The sequence below is a fragment of the Camelina sativa genome, chromosome 1 (genome assembly GCF_000633955.1).
Source record: "Camelina sativa cultivar DH55 chromosome 1, Cs, whole genome shotgun sequence".
NCBI classification, from domain to species: domain Eukaryota; kingdom Viridiplantae; phylum Streptophyta; class Magnoliopsida; order Brassicales; family Brassicaceae; genus Camelina; species Camelina sativa.
In genome coordinates, this window is record NC_025685.1 from 16,156,770 (window position 1) to 16,180,015 (window position 23,246).

The window sequence follows — 23,246 nt, forward strand, 5'->3', positions numbered from 1 at the left end:
TAGTTTCAAACGGATTTCAGAAGGCAGGAGAGGAGTTATAAAAAGTGAGAGGTGGTACAAATAATGATAATATATTCTCTCCCATTTAAATTAAGTGTCAGTTTAAAATTTTTACACACATATTAAAAAAAACAATTTTTATGGTTTACCCTTTATTAATATATATATACTTTACAAACTTTCTCATTGGTCAACACATTAAAAATTTAACTTTTTATAAGAAAAAATTAGTGCTTATTATAAAATAAAATTTAAGTTCACAAATAACACTTACTTTAAAATGAAATATTTTTTTTTATTTTGTTACTATTTGTGACATCCCAGTTTGCGGAGAGGTTTAAAAGAATTGATTTGTCCACCTATGTCACCAAAATGCACTTATCTTTTCGGTCAATGGTCTTGAGAGAATTCCAGAGTTAAGCGTGCTTATGCTGGAGTAGTTTCAGGATGAGTGACATTCCCGGAAGTAATTGTCGCAACTTTGCAAGTGAGGACAAATCACAAAGAAATATCATTTGGTGATCTGTAGGATCAGTAAAAAAGTCTTTGAAGCCTCTCGGACGTGGCAAACCGGCCGTCGGATATGGATGAACCCACGAGTCGTAAATGGACATGGTCTCACTAAGCAAGGTGGCGGTCAGACCGTTATAAGTGGTATTAGAGCTGCCAGACGAGTGTGGACTCACACTATCGAGGGCTAACTATCTATTTACCCATGAGAACTATCGTATCAAGCTAGATAGAGCCCAAACTTTGACCTTCTGATTGCTCGAGTAATTACCCGGTACACTTAGCAGCAAGGCAGTATATACGGGGTCGAATCCACAAGGACCAATAGTACACTAAAGATTTGCGAGAGTCGTAAATAGCTAAAGCGAATGAAGATAGTTTGTTTGGTTTCAGAAATTGTAAATAAAAATGCAAGAAACAAAACGATTAACTTATAAGATTAAAAAATTGGGTCATAGGGTATTTTAGAGATCAATGATCAATGGGAAATGAAACAAAGAATTCAATAGTTAATAACAGTTCTAGAACATGAACACAAGATTTGACTAACCCTCTTTCAAGGTATTAATCAATATACTTGACTACTCAATTACTAAACTTCCATTTGTAATCTCCTAATCAAATTTGCATTCAAACAAGTTCACTAAGTTCACAATATCCCCTAACATCAACTTTCGCAGGTTATAGAAATATTGCTCAATTCATATTGGTTCAGGCATTCTATCGAACACTTTTGATGCATAGAAAAACCTAGAATCTAGAACAAGGTGATCAGTCTTATTCTAGCATTAAGAGCATATGAATCAAAGAACCACAAAGAAAATAGAATTCCCAATCAACAATTAAACCATTAAATCAATTGATCCCTAAAACCAAATTAAAGAACTACTCACACATAGCAAAAGAGAAAACAAAAAACATACGAAGAAAACATTATTAAATTGCAGAAATAATAAGAAAGGGTTTAAAAAAACTTCTTCAAATTGTCAATGAGGATGAATCTCTAGAATCCCAAAAGAGTGGCTTACAAAAAGTTTGAAAGAAAGCGTAGAACAAAACTTACAATAAAAGTTAGGGTTTTTCTCCCAGCAAATAAAAGGTATTTATAGAGAGTTCTCCAAATAAGGTAAAAAAAAAGTAACGGCCTAGTCAAAACATTTCTCAACCAGGCGGGATTTTCAAGTAGGCGGTTTTTGACGTGAAACTTGCCGGTTCATACTATGTTTCTTAGCCAGGCGGGTTTCTCAGATAGGCGGGTTTTGACGTGAAACTTGCCGGTTCAGACTTCACTTCTCAGCCAGGCGGGTTCCTCAGATAGGCGGATTTTAAGGTGAAAGTTGTCGGGTTAGACTTCGTTGCTTAGCCAGGCGGGTTCCTCTGGTATGCGGGTTTTCATGTGAACCAACATTCATCTCATATGCTTGTTTGTATCCAGAATTGCTCATTTTCCTCCAATTTCCTCCAAAGTGTCCTAAAACCTATCAAGACTTGATAAATAACCAAAAGACTCCAAAAACACACTTTGACTCAATAAAAAGTATAAAATAAGAGAGAAAACAAAGACTCAAAACGATAAAAACTCCATATATCACCTCCATCTATATGTCTCTCGAAAAAAAAGTTCCAAGGCTAATTCTCCCAGAATCAAAAGTTCAAAACCTCTATCTCTCTGAATTAAGAGTTCAAGATCTATTAACCCACAAACTCTGAGTTATGTTGGTTTCTTGTTTGTTATACCGACTATTAAAGAACATAAACCAAAGAAAACCAGATTTTGACCCAATTCTAACTTCAACCCAATTAAAAGCTAATCCATGTTTCAGAAATCTAGTGGTAGCTTAATTAATTTGAATCTCAGCTTAAGAACCCCATTGAAGAATGGGTGAGCGAGCACATCATGAATCTTCCCAGAGTTAGTGCATAATAGTGAGAAAAATTGAGCGCTTCGTTAGATTTCATGAGCATAAGTTTGCAAATATTTAAATAACAACAAAGAAAAAAACAAAAAAAAAATCCCAGTTTACTTTTTAACACAAATCACACAAATAAGAACAATCTCCAAATCGATTAACCGTAGAGAGTGCGACATTGCCTCTTCAAACCGTAGACATCATCCATGGCAGTCACTGTCTTCCTCTTGGCGTGCTCCCTTGTGAGATTCTCGGGAAATGTTTGGTGATACATTGAATATTATCTCAAAGAATTTTCTGATGCCTCTTGGCTGCTTTCTTTCCTGAGATCTTTTAAGAACAGAAAACCTAGATTTCCAGATCCATCAATCTAATTTGCAATAGAATAATTGAAATCGCATAATTTATGGGTGTTAAGGCTTAAGAAGAAAATGGATTAAGGTGAGAGGGATTTAACCAGAAAAAAGGGGTAAGAGGGCTTACGAAGATTTGAACAAAAAAAAAAAGAGGGATTACGAAGAAGGAGATCAGTCTAGTTGTGTCATGAATGTTTGTAATTTAGATTTCTAATTGTCTTTTGCTATTTCTGATACATGGTTTATGTTTTAATTGGGTATAAATTAGAATTGGGTCAAAATCTGGTTTTTTTTGTTTATGTTCTTTAATAGTCGGTATAACAAACAGGAAACCAACATAACTCGGTTTTGTGGGTTAATAGATCTCGAACTATTAATTCTGGGAGATACAGGTTTTGAACTTTTGATTCGGGGAGAATTAGCCTTCGAACTTTATTTTTGGGGACATATAGATGGAAGTCAAAGTTTGGGCTCTATCTGGCTTGATACGATAGTTCTCATGGGGAAATAGATCGTCAACCCGGGTTAATTGAGACATCTCGGTTTTCTGAGAAGTTTATAAGAATTGATTTGATCACCTATGTCACCAAAGTGCACTTATCTTTTTGGTCAATGGTCCTGAGATAACTCCAGAGCTAATCGTGCTTATGCTGGAGTAGTTTCAGGAAGTTGTTGAAGACAATGTTTGATAGTGAAGTGAATACAAACCATAGGGAAAGTTGATGTTAGAACTTTGCGAGTGAAGACAAAACACATGAAAATATCAAAAGATGAATTGTAGGATCGGTAAACGAGTCTATAAAACCTCCCGAACGTGGCAAACCATTGGATATGGATGGGTCCACATACTGAGAATGGGTGTGGGACCCACTAATCAAGGTGGGCCCATGGCTGGGAATGGACATGAGGCCCACAAAGTAAAGTGGTTTGTCAGAGCGTTACACTATTTAAATATATTCTTTTGTATTTTCCAACCATTAAATATATTCACAATATTAAAAACACATTTGCATAATCAAAAGACCTTTTAAAGGTTTTTCTTTTTGTTGACTTAAAATTTAGATTGTAATTTAGGCAAAATGAGTTTACGTATTTTCTTCTATTTCTTGAACATTGACCAATATAGGAATCCAATATTTCTGTAAATATTTATTCCCCTCAGATTTTTTTCTAAATTTAAATAATTTACCAACCTAAAGATTTATGGTATATAATAGCGTAATTTTTATTATATTAATATCACATAATTTTTAATTGAGCAGTCAATTTTGTGGTAAATACAAATATTACTTTCTCTCTCTTTTTCGTTTTTTCCTTAATTTGTAATTCTCTTCCTACATTTTCGCTGTGGCTAATTCAGTTTTTATTTTGTCTGCATACTTATCATCATACTAATATTAAAACTTTAAAAGAGTACACATTATACAAAGTAACATAAAAAAAATTTTGTGTAAAACAAATCAAAAAAAAAATCATTGAGTGTATAACAAATATCTTTAAATCAGATATATTAATCTCACTATCAAACACTGTCTTTAAATTTCATCCTACTACTATTGTAACCAAATAATTTTACAATAGTTTATTGGCTTCAAATATATATACTTAGACACAAAATCTTTATAAAAAGTATTTCACTATTTTCTTCAAATTTGTTTATAGAATTCAAAACAATGTTTTTTTTTTTTGCAACCACATGTTGGTTAAAATAAACCTTCATGGTTGGTTACCTAAACATGAGGAAAATAATCTACAAAACTCGAAACGAAAAGAGTGAGAAGATGGAATTAAAATATTTCTCTCTGATCCAAATATGTATGCTTAATTAAACATGAGAAATCATAAATATAAAATTTTAGATATGCTTTTACAAATAATCAATCTTTGATCTAAATATGAAATAATAAAATACAAAAAAATTTAGTACATTTTCAGTATCGCAAAATTAAGTATATAACATCATGTACTATTCAATAAATAGTAGTCTTACCATAACGTATCAGAAAATAATACATAAATATTAATATATATTTTTAACCATAACTTTTTAAATAACAAGCTTTGTATACAACTTTCAGAAGGAGCTTTTATTACATATATTTTGTATAAAACTTTCATTACACCACCTAGATTGTTGATTAACTATCTTTCTTACCCATTTACAAATTAGTGAGAGTTACCCAGTTAGATGCTAAAAAAAAAAATTAATATAAAGTTTTATAAAAGGCATTTACAAAAGAGGCATTTCCAAAATAAACTCTCGTTTAATAACGCTTTCCAAAAAATAATGTTTACAATGAAAACTAACCTTACTGACTTTAATCGAACTCCGGACTCATTGGTACATTCGTCTCAAGCAAACCAACTGACCTACATGGAACAATTGTTTATGTAAGAGTATAAACACATATATATATATATAGCTTATAAAATAGCTGCACCTGTGAATGTTCTTGTCCTCTCTCTCTCTTACCTCTTTGAGTCTTTTGTTAAAAAAAAAAAAAAACGCAAACATTGTTTTGATCCATTTTATCACCGAAAACAAAATCATCCTCAAAACCCTAAAAGCTTCAGATCTTTCTTAGGGTTTTCTCGTTTTTGTTCTCAATTTCTGAAATTTTTAATTTTTATGGACGAGTGTTGTATCCTGCGAAGAAGCTGATCCCTTTTTCTCGCCGCCTCATGGATTCTGACTCGCCGAGAGCTTCTCTTGAGTCGTTTAAGGATGATGATTCTGAATGTGCTCATGTTTCCAACGAACCTAATCTCGAGGAAACGTGCGGTGGTGGTTCGTCTGTTGGTGGTGAAGGAGTTAGGGATGTGAATTCGTCCGCCGCTGCGTCGGAGCTCGTGCCTCCGGAGCCGGTCTCGGCGGATGAGAATGGAGAAGGTGCGGGTTTGAATTCCGTACCTGAGATCGGTGATGTGGTTGAAGGGGGAGCTCCTGTTGATGTCGTTGTTTCCTCGGAGCTGTCTCCAGTGGTAGGTAGAGGAGGAGGAGAAGATGCAGCTTTTGATGTTCAGGAGAGGGATTCGGTTGGTGGTGAAGCTACGGCGGTGGAACCTTCTTCGGTGGTTGGGGAAGGAGGAGAAGAGGAAGGTACGGCTTCAATCGTCAGAAAAGGGGATTTTTCGGTTGAAGGCAGTGATTCAAAAGCTAATTTGTCAGGAGATAGACCTGAGGAAAACAAAGAAGTTTCCATGGAAGAAGAACATCCATCACATGACCTTTCAGGTTATGAGGTAAACGGAGTTGATTCTCTGAATGCTGAGGTAAAGAGAGAGGAAGGTGAACAGGTAGTTTGTGGAGGCGTTGCTGGTGAGGAGAGTAGTCAGGCGATAGAGAGTGAGTTAGGGGAGAATACAGAGTCCGAAAAGGAAANNTTTAAAAAAAAAAAAAAAAAAAAAAAACAGTTTTTATCCATTTTATCACCGAAAACAAAATCATCCTCAAAACCCTAAAAGCTTCAAAAGCTTTCAGATCTTTCTTAGGGTTTTCTCGTTTTTGTTCCCAATTTCCCAAATTTTTAATTTTTATGGACGAGTGTTGTATCCTGCGAAGAAGCTGATCCCTTTTTCTCGCCTCATGGATTCTGACTCGCCGAGAGCTTCTCTTGAGTCGTTTAAGGATGATGATTCTGAATGTGCTCATGTTTCCAACGAACCTAATCTCGAGGAAACGTGCGGTGGTGGTTCGTCTGTTGGTGGTGAAGGAGTTAGGGATGTGAATTCGTCCGCCGCTGCGTCGGAGCTCGTGCCTCCGGAGCCGGTCTCGGCGGATGAGAATGGAGAAGGTGCGGATTTGAATTCCGTACATGAGATCAGTGATGTGGTTGATGGGGGAGCTCCTGTTGATGTCGTTGTTTCCTCGGAGCTGTCTCCACTGGTAGGTGGAGGAGGAGAAGAAGAAGATGCAGCTTTTGATGTTCAGGAGATGGATTCGGTTGGTGGTGAAGCTACGGCGGTGGAACCTTCTTCGGTAGTTGGTGAAGGAGGAGAAGAAGAAGGTGATTCAAAAGCTAATTTGTCAGGAGATAGACCTGAGGAAAACAAAGAAGTTTCCATGGAAGAAGAACCTTCAGGTTATGAGGTAAACGGAGTTGATTCTCTGAATGCTGAGGTAAAGAGAGAGGAAGGTGAACAGGTAGTTTGTGGAGGCGTTGCTGGTGAGGAGAGTAGTCAAGCGGTAGAGAGTGAGTTAGGGGAGAATACAGAGTACGAAAAGGAAAAGGTAGATTTGATGGAGGAGGAAACTGCAGCGCAAGCTGCCTCCTTGGTTAATGACATAGAAATTCCTGATGATAAAGAGGTAGCTTGCGAAAATGAATTTGTAGAGGAAGAGCCAGTGAAAGAGGAGTTACAAATAGGGGAAGGAGCTAAGGATCTGACAGATGGGGATGCAAAAGAAGGTGTGGATGGCATAGAAGATGCAATGGACATACAGGTATTGAAGAAATCAGAGGAGGAAGAAAAGCTTGATGGTGCTGCTGTATCGGATATTGAAACTAAGCCCCAAGAGATGGATGATGTGGCTACGGTGGTGTCTGAAAAAACTGCGGTTCCAGTGGATATATCATCAGCTGTTGTTACTCAGTTTGCTGGGGAAACAAGTAATGATAAGGAAATTATAAAGAATGATGTCAAAGAAGATGCTGAGAACGATTCAGAAGCTGGTAAGTCACTGGACATACATGTACCAGAGGCTGCAGAAGAAGTAGAAACAGATGTTAAGTATGGTGATGGGATAGAGAAAGAAGGCGATGGGTTAGGTGGTGAGGGAAAAGCAGGTCAGACAGTTGATTTGGACGAATCTCGAGAAGAAAACCAAGAACTATCTCACGAAGTGGCTAAAGTAGATGAAACGAAGATTTCTGAAGTGTCAGAAGAAGCAGAGCCAATGATTGGAGATGCGGATAAGGAGAAAGATGACGACATGACTGATTTGGCAGAGGATATGGAAACCCATGGAGACTCCTCAGTAGCTGATATTGAGCAGGGAAGGGAAGATCATGAAGATATGGGACTTACAGAGATGACAGAGACACAGGAGGAGACTGCTATGGGTAAAGTAGACGGAACAAATATTGCTGAAGTGTCAGAAGAAACAGAGACAAGGATTGAAGATAGGGGTCAGGGGAAAGATGATGTGATGACTGATGTGGCGGAGGATGTGGTAACACATGGAGACTCCTCACTAGCTGATATTGAAGAGGGGAAGAAAAATCATGAAGATATTACAGATACACTGGAGGAAAGTGTTACGGCTGAGATGGGTGATGAAGATCCTGAGGATGTTGATGAAGAAACTAAGAGTGCTGGAGGAAAGAGGAAGCGGGGGAGAAATACAAAGACAGTAAAAGGGACGGGAAAGAAGAAAGAAGAAGATGTTTGTTTCATGTGCTTTGATGGGGGTGATCTTGTCCTTTGTGACCGCAGGTGAACTTGTAATTTCTGTGACTTTACAGTTGGTCCCTTCCCCTTAACAGATGATAATTTTTGTTGTTTTGAATGTGTGATATTGTTGGCTTGCAGGGGATGCCCAAAAGCTTACCACCCATCCTGTGTAGATCGAGATGAGGCTTTCTTCCAGTCAAAGGGTAAATGGAACTGTGGTAAGTTTTTTCTGCTATGCTCTCATTAAGTGTCTGCTTGAATTAAATCTAGTTTGGAACAACATGATACATCATCTGCTAAGCACATATTATATTTCAATAGTGTATGTAGTGGTGAATACTTTTTACCATAGATTTATATAGTGTCTTTTAACATTGCATATGTTTTTTGAACCTTTAGTTGAAAGTTATGTCAAAGCTTTTTCTATTGCTTTGCACGCCATCTTTATTTCGTGTTGTTCCTTATTGATTCTTACTTTAGTCTTGTACCACTGTCCAAAGCTACACTGACAATGACAGTTGTGAAATGGACAAGTCTGATTACTATCAAGGCTATGCTAACCCTTTTTTTGTGTACAGTCCTGACTCTTTGAGTTTCCACAAGAACTTGTCAACGGTAGCTTTTAGTTGATTCTCCGTTGTTCAACGGAAATACAAGTAGCAGCAGTGGGATCTGCTGTGTCATTTATTTAGTATTATAAACTCTGAATTGTAAATTCACTGGTATTGATGCTTTTATATACTTTGGTAGTTTTCTGTCCTTGACTATTGGTTTGGCGTGGTGCCACCATCCAATTTTTTCATACTATAAATATACACCATTTAAACTTGGTAATATAAGATTGTGATATGATGAGAAACATTGATTCTTAGCTATCTTCTAGGCACCATTTAATGGTTCTCTCTAAGCTATTTTTGTGCTGGACCGATTTGTAGATGATTCTTGCATTTAGCCAATCATAATTATTTTTGGTACATATGGTAATAAATTACACAAACTAATGAGATGCAGGAGCCCAAAAACACTGTAGAGCCTCTTAGTATAATACTACTGTCCCTCCTACTTTAGAAGACATGTTTCAAACTTTCAAGATAGTACACAGTTTTAGGTCCCCCAAGTTTCTTCAAACTAGAATTAATTGGCACTCTGCTTCAATTATGCTGTATTTTCAGTTTCTGTCTGTGCATGGTCATACTTTTTTCTGGTTACCTCTCTCTGTGTATGTGTGTATTCTGTGAGCTTTCATCATTCCCATGTCTTTCTAGTAGAACCTTACATGATTTTTCATTTTTGTGAATAGGATGGCACCTGTGTAGCAAATGTGAGAAAGCTGCAACCTACTTGTGTTATACATGCATGTTTTCATTATGCAAGGGCTGCGCCAAGGATGCTGTCTTCTTTTGCATCAGAGGTAATAAGGGTTTGTGTGAGACATGCATGGAGACAGTCAAGTTGATAGAAAGAAAAGAGCAAGAAAAGGAGCCGGTATGCCTGACATACTCTTGTAGCTTTTTGCTTACCGAAGTTTTCTTCTTTTCTTGTGATAATGAGCTGATAAACTGATCATGTTGCAGTACCTCATGATCTTATTTTATCTGTCTCTCTCATAAAACATGTTGTGTACTAAGCATAAAAAGTGTGATGATCAGCCTTCTATTGTTTCTCTTTTTTCCGTTACGATTGCTCTATAGCATGATGCACATGTTTATGAGCTTTCAACCTGGCTGACGCATGATAAGCTTACATTTCTTGTTGTCACTTTATAATGTCACTAACTAATTATGACTTTGGTCAGTATCCCACGCTGGATAGTTGTTTTTCACTTCTGCCTTAGTTTCCACTTGTTAAATGACGGTCTTCTTTTCTGATCTCTCCCTTATGTCGTTTTGTCTCTTACAGGCGCAGTTGGATTTTGATGACAAGACCAGCTGGGAATATCTCTTTAAGGATTACTGGATTGATTTGAAAACCCAGTTATCTTTAAGTCCAGAGGAGCTTGATCAGGCTAAGAGCCCACGAAAGGGACAGGAGTCCAATGCTAGCAAACAGGGAACAGCCAGCGAGACTGACTATGTTACAGATGGAGGATCAGATTCAGATAGTTCTCCAAAAAAGAGGAAGACCAGGAGTCGATCAAAGTCTGGTTCACCAGCCAATAAGAATTTTTCAGGTGAAACTACGGAGTGGGCTTCCAAGGAACTTTTGGATGTGGTCGTGCATATGAGACGTGGTGACAGATCTTTCGTACCTGAGTCAGACGTACAGAATCTCCTGCTGGCCTATATAAAAAGATACAATCTTCGTGATCCCCGTCGTAAGAGCCAGGTTATCTGTGACTCCAGGCTTCAAAATTTGTTCGGAAAATCACATGTTGGGCACTTTGAGATGTTAAATCTCCTTGATTCTCATTTGCTTAAAAAAGAGCAAAATCAGTCGGATGATATTCAAAGTGACATTGCTGATACAGAAGAGCCCAATCATGTGGATGTTGATGAAAACTCTGACCATCCAATGAAAAGTGGGAAGGATAAGAAACGTAAAACACGCAAAAAAAGTGTCAGGAAAGGACGTCAATCTAATCTTGATGATTTTGCTGCTGTTGATTTGCACAACATTAATTTGATATACTTAAGGCGGAGCTTGGTGGAAGATCTACTTGAAGATTCTGCAGCCTTTGAAGAAAAAGTTGCTAGTGCATTTGTTAGGTTAAGGATATCTGGAAATCAAAAGCAAGATATATATCGACTGGTTCAAGTTGTTGGTATGTTTATTTTTTATTTGACAGATTATTTCTATGGTTAATACAATGGTTGACTAAGATCTCTTTTGGTTTAAAACTCAGGCACAAGCAAAGCTCCTGAACCATATAAAGTTGGGAAAAAAACAACAGACTTTGTTCTTGAGATACTGAACTTGGACAAAACTGAAGTGGTATCCATTGACATTATATCAAATCAAGATTTTACTGAGGTGACTAAATCCCATGTCCTTTTCTTGTCAGTGGAATTGAGAGAACACGTTCTTAACTTTGGTCCTTATATAGTATTTTATGTTGCACGTGCATATGCTGACAAGCCATAGAGGCTTGGTTGCTGTTGTCACTATTTTCTGACCGATCTTCTCCTGATAGTTCAAGATGCTATATGTTTGACCTATAACTTCCATTTAATAATTTCAGGATGAATGTAAACGTCTAAAGCAGAGCATAAAATGTGGATTAATCAACAGGCTGACAGTGGTATGCTTCATATTACTTGAAGTCTTGCGTTTGATTATGCCTAATATCTGTGGACCAGGGTGCTTTTGCATTTTTGGTATTCTAATGTCAATTGTTTTAGGGTGGTATACAAGAGAAGGCCATTGCACTGCAGGAAGTGAGAGTCAAAAACGTAAGTTGCTTTTTTCCTGCTGACAGTATATCCTGTCTCTAATTCTCCTTTTGTTCATATACTATATGTTTCGTGATTGAGCTTACTGGATTGGGAGATGGAAAATAACTGCATAATCTTTCTAGGGAATGTGCATCATTCTAGTTCTTTCGTCTCTCTGAGATTTTGGGTTTTCCGGTTTCTTAATAATGCAAAATCATGATAGTATTTGAATAATATAGCTCAATGATCTAAATCTATGTATGACTGCTTCAGTATTGAAAGTTTTTACTTGGTGAATGCAGTTGCTGGAAGCAGAGATCCTACGTTTCAGCCATTTGCGTGATCGTGCTAGTGACATGGGCCGCAGAAAAGAATATCCTTATCTGTTGAGATTTACAAGTTCTTGTCAAAAATAATGATTGTCCATACTTTTGAAATGCTCCTCTCTGTGCATGTTTTTGTACTTCAGGGAAAGAACATTAGATCTAGTAGTGGTGGAAAGCATATCATTACATTTGTTTATTCACTTCCGTTATTTCTTAACTATGGTTACGCTACGAGAGTGCGTGGAGAAACTGCAACTGTTAAAATCTCCAGAGGAACGGCAGCGGAGGCTAGAAGAAATTCCAGAAATACATGCTGATCCCAAAATGGATCCGGATTGTGAATCAGAAGATGAAGATGAAAAAGAAGAAATGGAAAAAGGTTTATTTTATGATTTAAGTTTTTATTTGCAATTAAACTAAAATGTGAAGTTTGTTTAATCTTTTGTTTGGTATATCTTCTAATGTTTTTGATGTTTGGTTGTTTTAATGCATCTAGAGAAACAACTGAGGCCGCGAAGCAGTAGCTTTAACAGAAGAGGAAGGGATCCAATATCTCCACGAAAGGGAGGATTTAGTTCCAATGAATCATGGACTGGCACAAGTAAATACTCAAAAACAAGTGCAAATCGTGAATTAAGCAGAAGTTATTCGGGTAGGGGTTCTAATGGTAGAGGGGATTATCTTGGTAGTTCTGACGACATGGTTAGTGAAAATATGTGGCCATCAGCTAGAGAAAGAGAAGTGCAACCATCTTTAGGCTCTGAGAAGCCAAGATCTGTTACAATTCCTGAAACTACTCCTAGAAGTTCTCGTGCTGTTGCGCCACCGGAATTATCTCCTAGGATTGCGCCTGAAATTCCCACGGCGCCCCCTGCTGTTGTTCAGCAACCTGTTCCCAAGTCAAATGAGTCAGAGAAAATATGGCATTACAAGGACCCTTCTGGTAAAGTTCAAGGACCTTTTTCGATGGCGCAGCTCCGTAAATGGAACAACACTGGGTACTTCCCTGCTAAGTTGGAAATCTGGAAAGCGAAAGAGTCACCGTTGGACTCTATTCTCCTGACTGATGCATTAGCTGGATTATTTCAGAAGCAAACCCAGGCGGTGAATAATAGCTATACGAATACTCAGGTAGCAGCTTATTCTGGTCAATCAAGCCAATCTGATTCCAATTTAGGTTCTACTGCTAGGACTGCTCCAACCATTGAGATTCCTAGGAATTCCCAAGATACTTGGAGTCAAGGTGGTAGTCTTCCATCCCCTACTCCAAATCAAATCACTACTCCAACAGCAAAAAGGCGAAATTTTGAGAGCAGATGGTCTCCAACCAAGCATTCTCCGCCGTCACCTAATCAGTTGATGAATTATGCAGTAGCACAATCTGGACAGAGTCAAGCATCTAGGATAGATGGCCCTGTGGTTGTACATTCTGCTGGTGCTCTACAACCTCAAACGTACCCTATTCCAACATCAGACTCGATTAACGCTTCTGTTATTCACCCTGCGACTCTTCCATCTCCAACACCAACAGGTGGAAAGCAAAGCTGGGGGAGCATGCAGACAGATCATAGAGGAAGTGATGCTCTCTCTTCTCAGAATAGCTCTACGTCTTATGGCACCACAAATCCTAGTGTTCTCCCGTCACAGAGTCAACCAGGCTTTCCTCCATCTGATTCTTGGAAGGTTGCAGCTCCAAGCCAGCCGAATCCACAAGCTCAAACTCACTGGGGTATGAACATGGTGAACAACCAAAACTCAGGACAACTTCAGGCTCCAGCAAACCAGAACAGCAGCTGGGGTCAAGGGACCGTAAATCCAAACATGGGATGGGTTGGTCCTGCTCAAGCTGGAGGGAATGTAAACTGGGCTGGATCTTCTGTTCCCTCGACTGGTCAGGGAATCCCTAATTCTGGCTGGGGCGGGCCTGTCCAAGGACAACCACAAGCTTATCCAAACCCAGGGTGGGGTGTTACAGCTGTCCCTCAAGCTCAAGCTCAATCACAAGCTCAAGTTCAAGCACCAGTGAGTACCACGGGCGCGGGATGGATTCAACCAGGTCAAGGGATGCAGTCTGGGAACAACAATCAAAATTGGGGAACACAACATCAGATGGCGATCCCAAGCGGTGGGTCAGGAGGGAACCAAGCCGGTTACTGGGGAAACCAACAGAACCAGAATGGAGATTCTGGGTATGGTTGGAACAGGCAGTCAAGTGGAAGTGGTGGGCAGAACAACAACTTCAAGGGGCAAAGAGTGTGCAAGTTCTTCCGTGAAAATGGACATTGTAGGAAAGGAGCATCCTGCAATTACCTCCACAACTAAAAGAAAAAAGCTTCTCTCTCTGCTTTTGGATGATGTCTACATCCTAAAAAAAAAAGCAGCTTTTAGGCGTTTTTAGCCATATAGTTTTTTTTTTATGCACTTCAGTCTTTTGTTGGGAGCCTTTCACTCAGAAGTAGCTAACATGTTTTTCTTTATTTTTGGGGGTTTAGGGCTTAGTAGTATTTAAATATTTGTGATAGTGAATGATGATGATAGTTTATATCCTCTTGCATATAATATTTGCTAGGCCAAACAATATGATGTCTATACTCGAAGTCTCNAAAGCTTCTCTCTCTCTGCTTTTGAATGATGTCTACAAGACTACATCCTTCAAAAAAAAAAAGCAGCTTTTAGGCGCTTTTAGTTTTTTTTTTATTCACTTCAGTCTTTTGTTGGGAGCCTTTCACTCAGAAGTAGCTAACATGTTTTTCTTTATTTTTGGGGGTTTAGGGCTTAGTAGTATTTAAATATTTGTGATAGTGAATGATGATGATAGTTTATATCCTCTTGCATATAATATTTGCTAGGCCAAACAATATGATGTCTATACTCGAAGTCTCTTTCTTTCAAGCAGAGCTTCTGTCCGAGACAAGTTGGGTTGTGTACTATTTATTTATTCCCTCATACATGTTTCAATTTTCAACGTACTAAAAGCCATATAAACCCCACAAAATGTATATACAGTAAAATCTTTATAAACTAATATACGATAAATTAGTAGACAATATATAATAATTTTAAATAGCTTTGGTGTTAAAATTAACAAAATAGTACATAATGTAATAATGTACACAATGTAGAATTTGCTCTCATTATTGTTGTAAATTTACACACATATATACAAGATGATGTATGGTTTTAGTGTTTGTTTTTATTTTATCACAGTTATTATCGGTTTAAAACTATTAAATTGGTGAAAGCCCCTTTGGCCCAGTGGTTGGCCTAGGATTCATTAATGCTTCTGGGTTAGATGCGCAATTATTGTCGTTCGCTAAGATTCTACATACAACTGAAAGTGAGCATAGAGAAAGGAGGTGTCCATCAAAAACATGGAGCAGGAGGAGAACAAGAGTGTATGTAGTGAATCTAATAGGATAAAAATGAATTGTCCATAATAGATTCATATGTAATAGTTCTCATAATTTTCAATCAATAATAAATCCAGAGTTAAAAAAAACTATTAAATTGTTAGTCTTGTCTATAAATTTGTCATAAAAATAACTAAAAATTTATATAAATTTTCAACTTATACATATGAATCATTTTTACTTTGATAATTTTAAAGCTACCTCGAATATTAAAACTTATGTATATTGTTTATATAAGTGAATTCATCTATAATTTTTGTTATTTATTATCAAAAGTATTATTTTCTAAATACGAAATTTTCTAGCTAATCCAAAACTACAAATGTTGTAACATCCAAAATATTGATATATTATGTAGATCAAATTGTCCCAGTTCATAGTTATCTAAAACATATATTATTAATTTATGGAGATTTTACTGTATACATATCAATTGGTAGATTTTGACAGGTAAGATATGAGATTACTCTTTCATTCATAAATGATAAATCTATAAAAATAATAATAACAATGAGAATTTTACTTCATAACCAAAAAAAAATATATATAGAATATATACTTTCACTTTCCTTTCATTCTCACTTTTCATTTAATTTGTTAAGTCTTCTTCTGCACGGTAGACTTTGTTCATATAAAAATAAAGTGTTCTCTCTTGACAAAACAGTAAATCAGTAATAGACAAACAGACAATCAGTAATAAACAATCTGACTTGGCAAGAGCCACCGCATAAGAAAAGGGAAGAAGAGGAAGCTCTGTTATCTTCGATTCCAGATGCGGTGGCTCTGAGCATTTTCGCCCGAGTCTCAAGATTGGACCATGCAGCCTTATCTTTGGTCTCAAGAAGAGGATCTACGTGAGAGAGGGGTGGGGCACGTGCCCCATACTCTTTTTTAAAATTTACCCAGTAAGAATGTCCAAATTAAATGGTATCTTTAGTTCAGTTGGTAAATAAAAATTTTATGTTACTTCAAGGCCTTTTCGAGTCTGTGTACATGCTTATTATTTAGCAATAGCCAATATGCTTGACGTAGTAGATTAGCCACTTCACTTTAGCATGTTCCTTTTTATTGTTTTGACTATTCCATGCATTTTTCTTCAATAAAATTATATATATACTTTCGATTTTTTTTTCTTGTATTTCTTTCTAGTTTAACTTTAACAAATTTAATTCATATTTTAACTGTTTAGTATACATATAACTTAACTAAAAATGTTAGTAAAACTACCAATTATTAATAACATCAACAATATTATCTCTTTTGTAGTTCATTTCGTATTTTTAGAGTTTAAATTTATTTGATATAGTTAGATAAGTGAATTTAAATGTAATACATATATTTATAGTTTATTTTGAACTTTAAGTTTTTAAATGTATCTTTTAATATTAAATTATATATATTATATGCTATAAGTAATTAAGTATAATTATAAACCAATAAAAGCAACACTTTCAAAAATTTGGGTTCATTTTTTGTTTCAAAAATTAAAATATGTTAAATGGAAGATATACTTTGATGCTGTCAAATTAGTATATATAATTTCTGTAACATTTTTATAATAGAAATTTATCATTATTAATTATATGTGTTTGTGCCCCATACAAAATAGTCTTCTGCATCCGCCACTGTCTCCTATCTCCTATCGTTATAGGTCTCTCGTGGTTTCGCCTGACTTGTACACGACGCGGTCGCTGATGGGTTGCACTGACATGTCCCTATATGTATGCTTAAGCTCCCCTCCTCCTGGACCAGTAACCACACGCTGGTTGATCTGCCGCCTTGGAAGACCCCGAGACGCCAAGAATATGACTACTAACCGGCTGTATCTCCTTCCCTCGTCCCCCTCTCAACCTTCAGAATCTTCAGTCGTGGTGCTCGAATGGGGTATCTATGTAATCGGTGGGAAAATAAACGGTAAGAACACGTCAAACGTGTTGGTTTTGGATTGTAGGACTCACAAGTGGCATCAGGTCTCCTCTATGGGAGTGGCTCGCGCTTCTGCAGCGGCTGGTGTTGTAGACGGGAAAATATACGTGTTTGGAGGATGCAAGGACATGGACTCGTGGGCAGAGGTGTTTGACCCGAAGACGCAAAGTTGGAATATTCTACCAAGTCCAAGTTGGAATCAAAGCCATGATTTGATCCGTGGTAGTGTGGTGGTGGATGAGAAGGTTTACGCGGTGAGTAAGGGGGGTAATAGCGTCTATTACTCGCCGAATGAAGGTAAATGGGGAAAAGGTAATTGTGATTCTTTTCTAATAAACAAAAAGTTTTGTTTGATATGTGAATTGTTGTACTGTTGTGATACAATGGGATGTTTGTTTTGGTGTGAGGCTGAGAAGTTGAAGTGTCATGAGTCGGAGGGCATGGTTTGGACAAAAGTGAAGGGTTTGAAAACACTGCAGATGAATGTCTCCGGTTATTATTCGCGTTTTAGAACGGTACCTTTTGATGGAGAGATTGAGGAGTTGCCCACTTCGTATACGTTCGAGGCTGGTGTTAGCAAATTGAGCAACTTTGGTGGAAACATTGTGGTCTTCTGGGATATTGTTGTGTTGGTCTTAATGAGGGTTTGGAGATTTGGTGCGCGGAGATTTCTTTGGAGAGACGTGAGCCGGGCGAGATTTGCGGGAAGATTGAGTGGTCGGAAGCCGTCATGACAACTGATCCTCTCTTATATAGCCCCGAGGTTTTACAATCGGTTTCCGTTAATGTTTGAAATAAATGGATCCTCACTTGTGGTTAGGTGCATTTTATTGTATAAATCAAACTGGTCATGTGAGAGAGATGTTGTATGCTACTAGATATGCTCTTTTCTTTGATCTCCGAACTATATATATATCTTTGTGCTTCATTTGAAAATATTTAATAAGAGCCTTCACCCATCTTTTCTAAAATGAAAATAGTGCAAACAGTTCTTTAATTTTCTCGTATCAATTTTTTTTTCTTTTACAAGGTTCATCAAGGGCCATTTTATGCTTTGACGGTTTTATTTCTTTGCAATTTCTCTCAAAACCTCTAATTCGAATGTTTATGTTCCTCATGAGTCATGGCTTCCCATTGGGTTATGCAATTCTTGTTTATGGACAACTTGAAGCCTATTACTTTTAGTGTTTCTGTGGATTCTCTTTCTCGCTTGCTTGTCAACTTGTGTCATTTGCCACCAACACATCTTGCCATGTTCTTCGTTTCACTAGTTCCTCATTTTTATAAGTTGGTTGGTTTAATTTCATGCCCCTTTATGTAGTAATGAGAAGCTGTGAGAGACAGAAAATGAGAAGTCAAAAATAGCCCAATGTTCAGGTCCATTACAAAGCCCAACATATAAAAACCCCAATGAGAAATCAAACCTGTCGTCTTCTCTTATGAAACCCTCTCTTCACGCACTCAACACTCTGATTCCCCAATCTGTGTCTCCTCCTTAATTTAGAGCGTTTTGACTTGATTCATTTCACTTACCGTCTAATCGATGGCCTTGTCCAAGCGTCTGGCTCTGTTAGGGGCTCAATCCGCGTTTTCTGTAGCTAAACCTCGAGGTCATGGCTCCTCTTACAACTTGATTCATTGTCGCCAAGTTTCTAAGGTCACTAAAGAATCTAAAAGTTCTCAGGTAACACATACCTTGTTCGCTTGTTCGCAAGTTTCAGACAGAACCTTGAAACTCTTGTGTGGTTTGATCATATGCTGATTAATGCTTCCCATCTTTTTATCTAATTCCTATTTTTGAAGGCTGTTGATGATTCTAAACTCGAGATAGAAAAATTACAAGCCAGAAGCTCCATGTTGCATGACAAGAACAGGTCTGTTTGTGACCATGTTTTTTTTTTTAATGATGTATTAACCTATCGGAAACTAAGAAAGAACTCTCGCTTAATTGAAATAGGGTTAGCTTTGAAATGTTCTTCAGCAATCATGGCCGGGTATAGCTTGATTCCTTTACTCATAAACTTTAATCTTACACTCATTTCACTGCCATAATATGGTTTTTGTTTTGGTTGTTTCATATAAATGCAGCATCGTTACGTTTTTAGAGTTCAATTAGAAACTGTAAAAAAAAAAGAGTTTAGCATATTCAGCCTACCTGCAATTTTTTTCATGTCAATAATCATAGCCGCCATTATTTCACACGAGTTGGCTTTACTAGAAGCCAGACGCACTCATGATCCAAACCAAATAGGTAACTTCAAGAAACCATAATTTTGTTTTTCTTGGCTAATAGAAAATGGTTTAAAAAAAAAAGCAGTGATATTGTTCCATAACCTCTTATATATGCTAGTAGAGGAAAAAGACTTGAGATACAAGCAACTGGAAAAGCAGAACGAAGAGACCCGTCAGTCGCTCATCCTTCTACAAGAATTCTTGGAGAAGCACTTCCCGGGATCTTTTCCGCCATCGGCCTGATCGATCTTACTACGTGTGTTTCTCTTTCTCAAACTACATTTCATTTGTGTCTTCTTGTTTCTAATTATAAACAATCTTCTCTTTTATGTTTTAAACAATTAGTAATTATTATTCATATATGTAACTCTGCCGAGTTTTTCCAATGAATTTTCCGACATTTCGCTCTAGGAATTTGATTAATTTCTTGCATTTTCATCAATAATTATCCACAACTTAGTTTCTTATTATAGGATTGTTTAACATGTTTTGTGGGTTATCAATTGTGATGAATGTTAGTTCAGGTGTGTCTCGTAAGTTCAAGAGATCTCATTCAATCTCTTGTAATTTTGTTCCTTTAGAATTGTCTCTTCGTTTTTCCTTGAAATGTTAAATTTATTAATCAACAAAAAGAAAAGCAATTACAAAGATTTGGTAGATGTTTTTTAAAAGCAGAAAGAAAAAGATGAAAAACAAAATCATGAGCTTGTACAGAGTCCAATTGCTGACGTGTCATATCATGACGTGTCACAATATCGCTATTCCCTGAAAATTAGAAGGAAAAAAAACAAAGAACTTTGCCCGCACGTAAATGGGTGGGGTTGTGATTTGGTACATGGCTAAAGAAACTGGTAAAGGGTAAATATGTCATTAAACACCAAAACCATTGAGAAGAGAGAAAGAAAGAAATCAATCTATCAAACCCAGAGAAAGTAGAAGAAACCCTTTAGTCGTCCTAAGCTTTCTCAAATCCTATCTCTCTCGATTTTTCCGATTACCAAACCGCCGTATCCTCCGTCCCAAATTCTGTAACGCGATTAGGTATTTGAGCCGTTGTTTTCTGAATTATCCGGTTATTCAATTTTCTGATCGATGACATTGTCCAAGCGTTTNCTTATGAAACCCTCTCTTCACGCACTCAACACTCTGATTCCCCAATCTGTGTCTCCTCCTTAATTTAGAGCGTTTTGACTTGATTCATTTCACTTACCGTCTAATCGATGGCCTTGTCCAAGCGTCTGGCTCTGTTAGGGGCTCAATCCGCGTTTTCTGTAGCTAAACCTCGAGGTCATGGCTCCTCTTACAACTTGATTCATTGTCGCCAAGTTTCTAAGGTCACTAAAGAATCTAAAAGTTCTCAGGTAACACATACCTTGTTCGCTTGTTCGCAAGTTTCAGACAGAACCTTGAAACTCTTGTGTGGTTTGATCATATGCTGATTAATGCTTCCCATCTTTTTATCTAATTCCTATTTTTGAAGGCTGTTGATGATTCTAAACTCGAGATAGAAAAATTACAAGCCAGAAGCTCCATGTTGCATGACAAGAACAGGTCTGTTTGTGACCATGTTTTTTTTTTTAATGATGTATTAACCTATCGGAAACTAAGAAAGAACTCTCGCTTAATTGAAATAGGGTTAGCTTTGAAATGTTCTTCAGCAATCATGGCCGGGTATAGCTTGATTCCTTTACTCATAAACTTTAATCTTACACTCATTTCACTGCCATAATATGGTTTTTGTTTTGGTTGTTTCATATAAATGCAGCATCGTTACGTTTTTAGAGTTCAATTAGAAACTGTAAAAAAAAAAGAGTTTAGCATATTCAGCCTACCTGCAATTTTTTTCATGTCAATAATCATAGCCGCCATTATTTCACACGAGTTGGCTTTACTAGAAGCCAGACGCACTCATGATCCAAACCAAATAGGTAACTTCAAGAAACCATAATTTTGTTTTTCTTGGCTAATAGAAAATGGTTTAAAAAAAAAAGCAGTGATATTGTTCCATAACCTCTTATATATGCTAGTAGAGGAAAAAGACTTGAGATACAAGCAACTGGAAAAGCAGAACGAAGAGACCCGTCAGTCGCTCATCCTTCTACAAGAATTCTTGGAGAAGCACTTCCCGGGATCTTTTCCGCCATCGGCCTGATCGATCTTACTACGTGTGTTTCTCTTTCTCAAACTACATTTCATTTGTGTCTTCTTGTTTCTAATTATAAACAATCTTCTCTTTTATGTTTTAAACAATTAGTAATTATTATTCATATATGTAACTCTGCCGAGTTTTTCCAATGAATTTTCCGACATTTCGCTCTAGGAATTTGATTAATTTCTTGCATTTTCATCAATAATTATCCACAACTTAGTTTCTTATTATAGGATTGTTTAACATGTTTTGTGGGTTATCAATTGTGATGAATGTTAGTTCAGGTGTGTCTCGTAAGTTCAAGAGATCTCATTCAATCTCTTGTAATTTTGTTCCTTTAGAATTGTCTCTTCGTTTTTCCTTGAAATGTTAAATTTATTAATCAACAAAAAGAAAAGCAATTACAAAGATTTGGTAGATGTTTTTTAAAAGCAGAAAGAAAAAGATGAAAAACAAAATCATGAGCTTGTACAGAGTCCAATTGCTGACGTGTCATATCATGACGTGTCACAATATCGCTATTCCCTGAAAATTAGAAGGAAAAAAAACAAAGAACTTTGCCCGCACGTAAATGGGTGGGGTTGTGATTTGGTACATGGCTAAAGAAACTGGTAAAGGGTAAATATGTCATTAAACACCAAAACCATTGAGAAGAGAGAAAGAAAGAAATCAATCTATCAAACCCAGAGAAAGTAGAAGAAACCCTTTAGTCGTCCTAAGCTTTCTCAAATCCTATCTCTCTCGATTTTTCCGATTACCAAACCGCCGTATCCTCCGTCCCAAATTCTGTAACGCGATTAGGTATTTGAGCCGTTGTTTTCTGAATTATCCGGTTATTCAATTTTCTGATCGATGACATTGTCCAAGCGTTTGGCTCTATTGGGAGCTCAATCCGCGATTTCTCTCGCTAAACCTCGAGGTCTCGGCTCCTCTCTCGGATTGATTGATCGTCGTCCGTTCCCGTACCGTTCATTTTCCGAACTCACGAAAGCTAACGGGAGACGTGCCTTTCTCGTTGATACATTGGCTCTGGTAAATTTTCATTCTCTCTATGTAGCCTAGATCTAGAAATTAACATGAATTTTTAGTATTAAGAGTGTTTGGAACCTCTAGTATGTTAAGCTGCTCCAGGAGAGAGCAATGAATTGAATATTATAGTTAGCTTCCTTGGGTCTATTTTGATGTTTTCATTTATTTTGGTGGTGGAAAGGTGAGAAGTCTTGAAGCTCAAGGTGTTCCATCGAAACAAGCTGAGGCGATAACTTCTGCTATCACTGAGGTTTTGAATGATAGTTNTTTCATGTCAATAATCATAGCCGCCATTATTTCACACGAGTTGGCTTTACTAGAAGCCAGACGCACTCATGATCCAAACCAAATAGGTAACTTCAAGAAACCATAATTTTGTTTTTCTTGGCTAATAGAAAATGGTTTAAAAAAAAAAGCAGTGATATTGTTCCATAACCTCTTATATATGCTAGTAGAGGAAAAAGACTTGAGATACAAGCAACTGGAAAAGCAGAACGAAGAGACCCGTCAGTCGCTCATCCTTCTACAAGAATTCTTGGAGAAGCACTTCCCGGGATCTTTTCCGCCATCGGCCTGATCGATCTTACTACGTGTGTTTCTCTTTCTCAAACTACATTTCATTTGTGTCTTCTT

The 23,246-nt window shown here is 37.1% G+C and overlaps 3 protein-coding genes across 9 annotated transcripts in view; all 3 read left to right on the top strand.

The window, feature by feature from the left end:
• Positions 5,262-14,781, top strand: LOC104792241 (zinc finger CCCH domain-containing protein 19-like). 5 transcript variants are annotated; one of them, XM_019228388.1, is made up of 12 exons: positions 5,262-6,154; positions 7,002-8,212; positions 8,309-8,388; positions 9,471-9,655; positions 10,070-10,931; positions 11,013-11,140; positions 11,349-11,408; positions 11,509-11,559; positions 11,844-11,914; positions 12,095-12,246; positions 12,364-14,196; positions 14,471-14,781. In XM_019228388.1, the coding sequence occupies exons 1-11, from the start codon at positions 5,459-5,461 to the stop codon at positions 14,187-14,189; spliced, it is 5,322 nt and encodes a 1,773-aa protein (XP_019083933.1). In that variant the 5' UTR covers positions 5,262-5,458; the 3' UTR covers positions 14,190-14,196; positions 14,471-14,781. The 5 variants fall into 5 exon arrangements, with proteins under 5 accessions (XP_019083933.1, XP_019083932.1, XP_019083929.1 ...); XM_019228387.1 differs by lacking the exon at positions 14,471-14,781 and having other exon boundaries at positions 5,262-6,158; positions 7,006-8,212; positions 12,364-14,464; XM_019228384.1 differs by lacking the exon at positions 14,471-14,781 and having other exon boundaries at positions 12,364-14,464.
• LOC104708696 (putative F-box/kelch-repeat protein At3g24610) lies at positions 16,972-17,937 on the top strand. Its single transcript, XM_010425305.1, has one exon. The coding sequence runs from the start codon at positions 16,972-16,974 to the stop codon at positions 17,935-17,937; it is 966 nt and encodes a 321-aa protein (XP_010423607.1).
• LOC104792266 (protein FMP32, mitochondrial-like) overlaps positions 20,317-23,246 on the top strand; it is an 11,651-nt gene continuing 8,721 nt past the window's right edge. The window contains exons 1-3 of one of the 3 annotated variants that reach the window (XM_010518397.2): positions 20,317-20,532; positions 22,442-22,616; positions 22,795-22,863. In XM_010518397.2, the coding sequence (XP_010516699.1) occupies positions 20,528-20,532; positions 22,442-22,616; positions 22,795-22,863 (249 nt within the window). In that variant the 5' untranslated portion in view covers positions 20,317-20,527. Of the gene's footprint in view, positions 20,533-22,226; positions 22,617-22,794; positions 22,878-23,246 lie in introns of those variants that run through there. The other 2 variants (XM_019228397.1, XM_010518390.2) reach the window with 2 other exon arrangements.

Coding starts and splice junctions, on each gene's coding strand:
- LOC104792241 (XM_019228388.1), top strand. CDS start 5,459: ATGGATTCTGACTCGCCGAGAGCTTCTCTTGAGTCGTTTAAGGATGAT. Junction 8,213..8,308: donor CTTGTCCTTTGTGACCGCAG/GTGAACTTGTAA, acceptor GTTGGCTTGCAG/GGGATGCCCAAAAGCTTACC. Junction 10,932..11,012: donor TCGACTGGTTCAAGTTGTTG/GTATGTTTATTT, acceptor TTTAAAACTCAG/GCACAAGCAAAGCTCCTGAA.
- LOC104708696 (XM_010425305.1), top strand. CDS start 16,972: ATGGGTTGCACTGACATGTCCCTATATGTATGCTTAAGCTCCCCTCCT.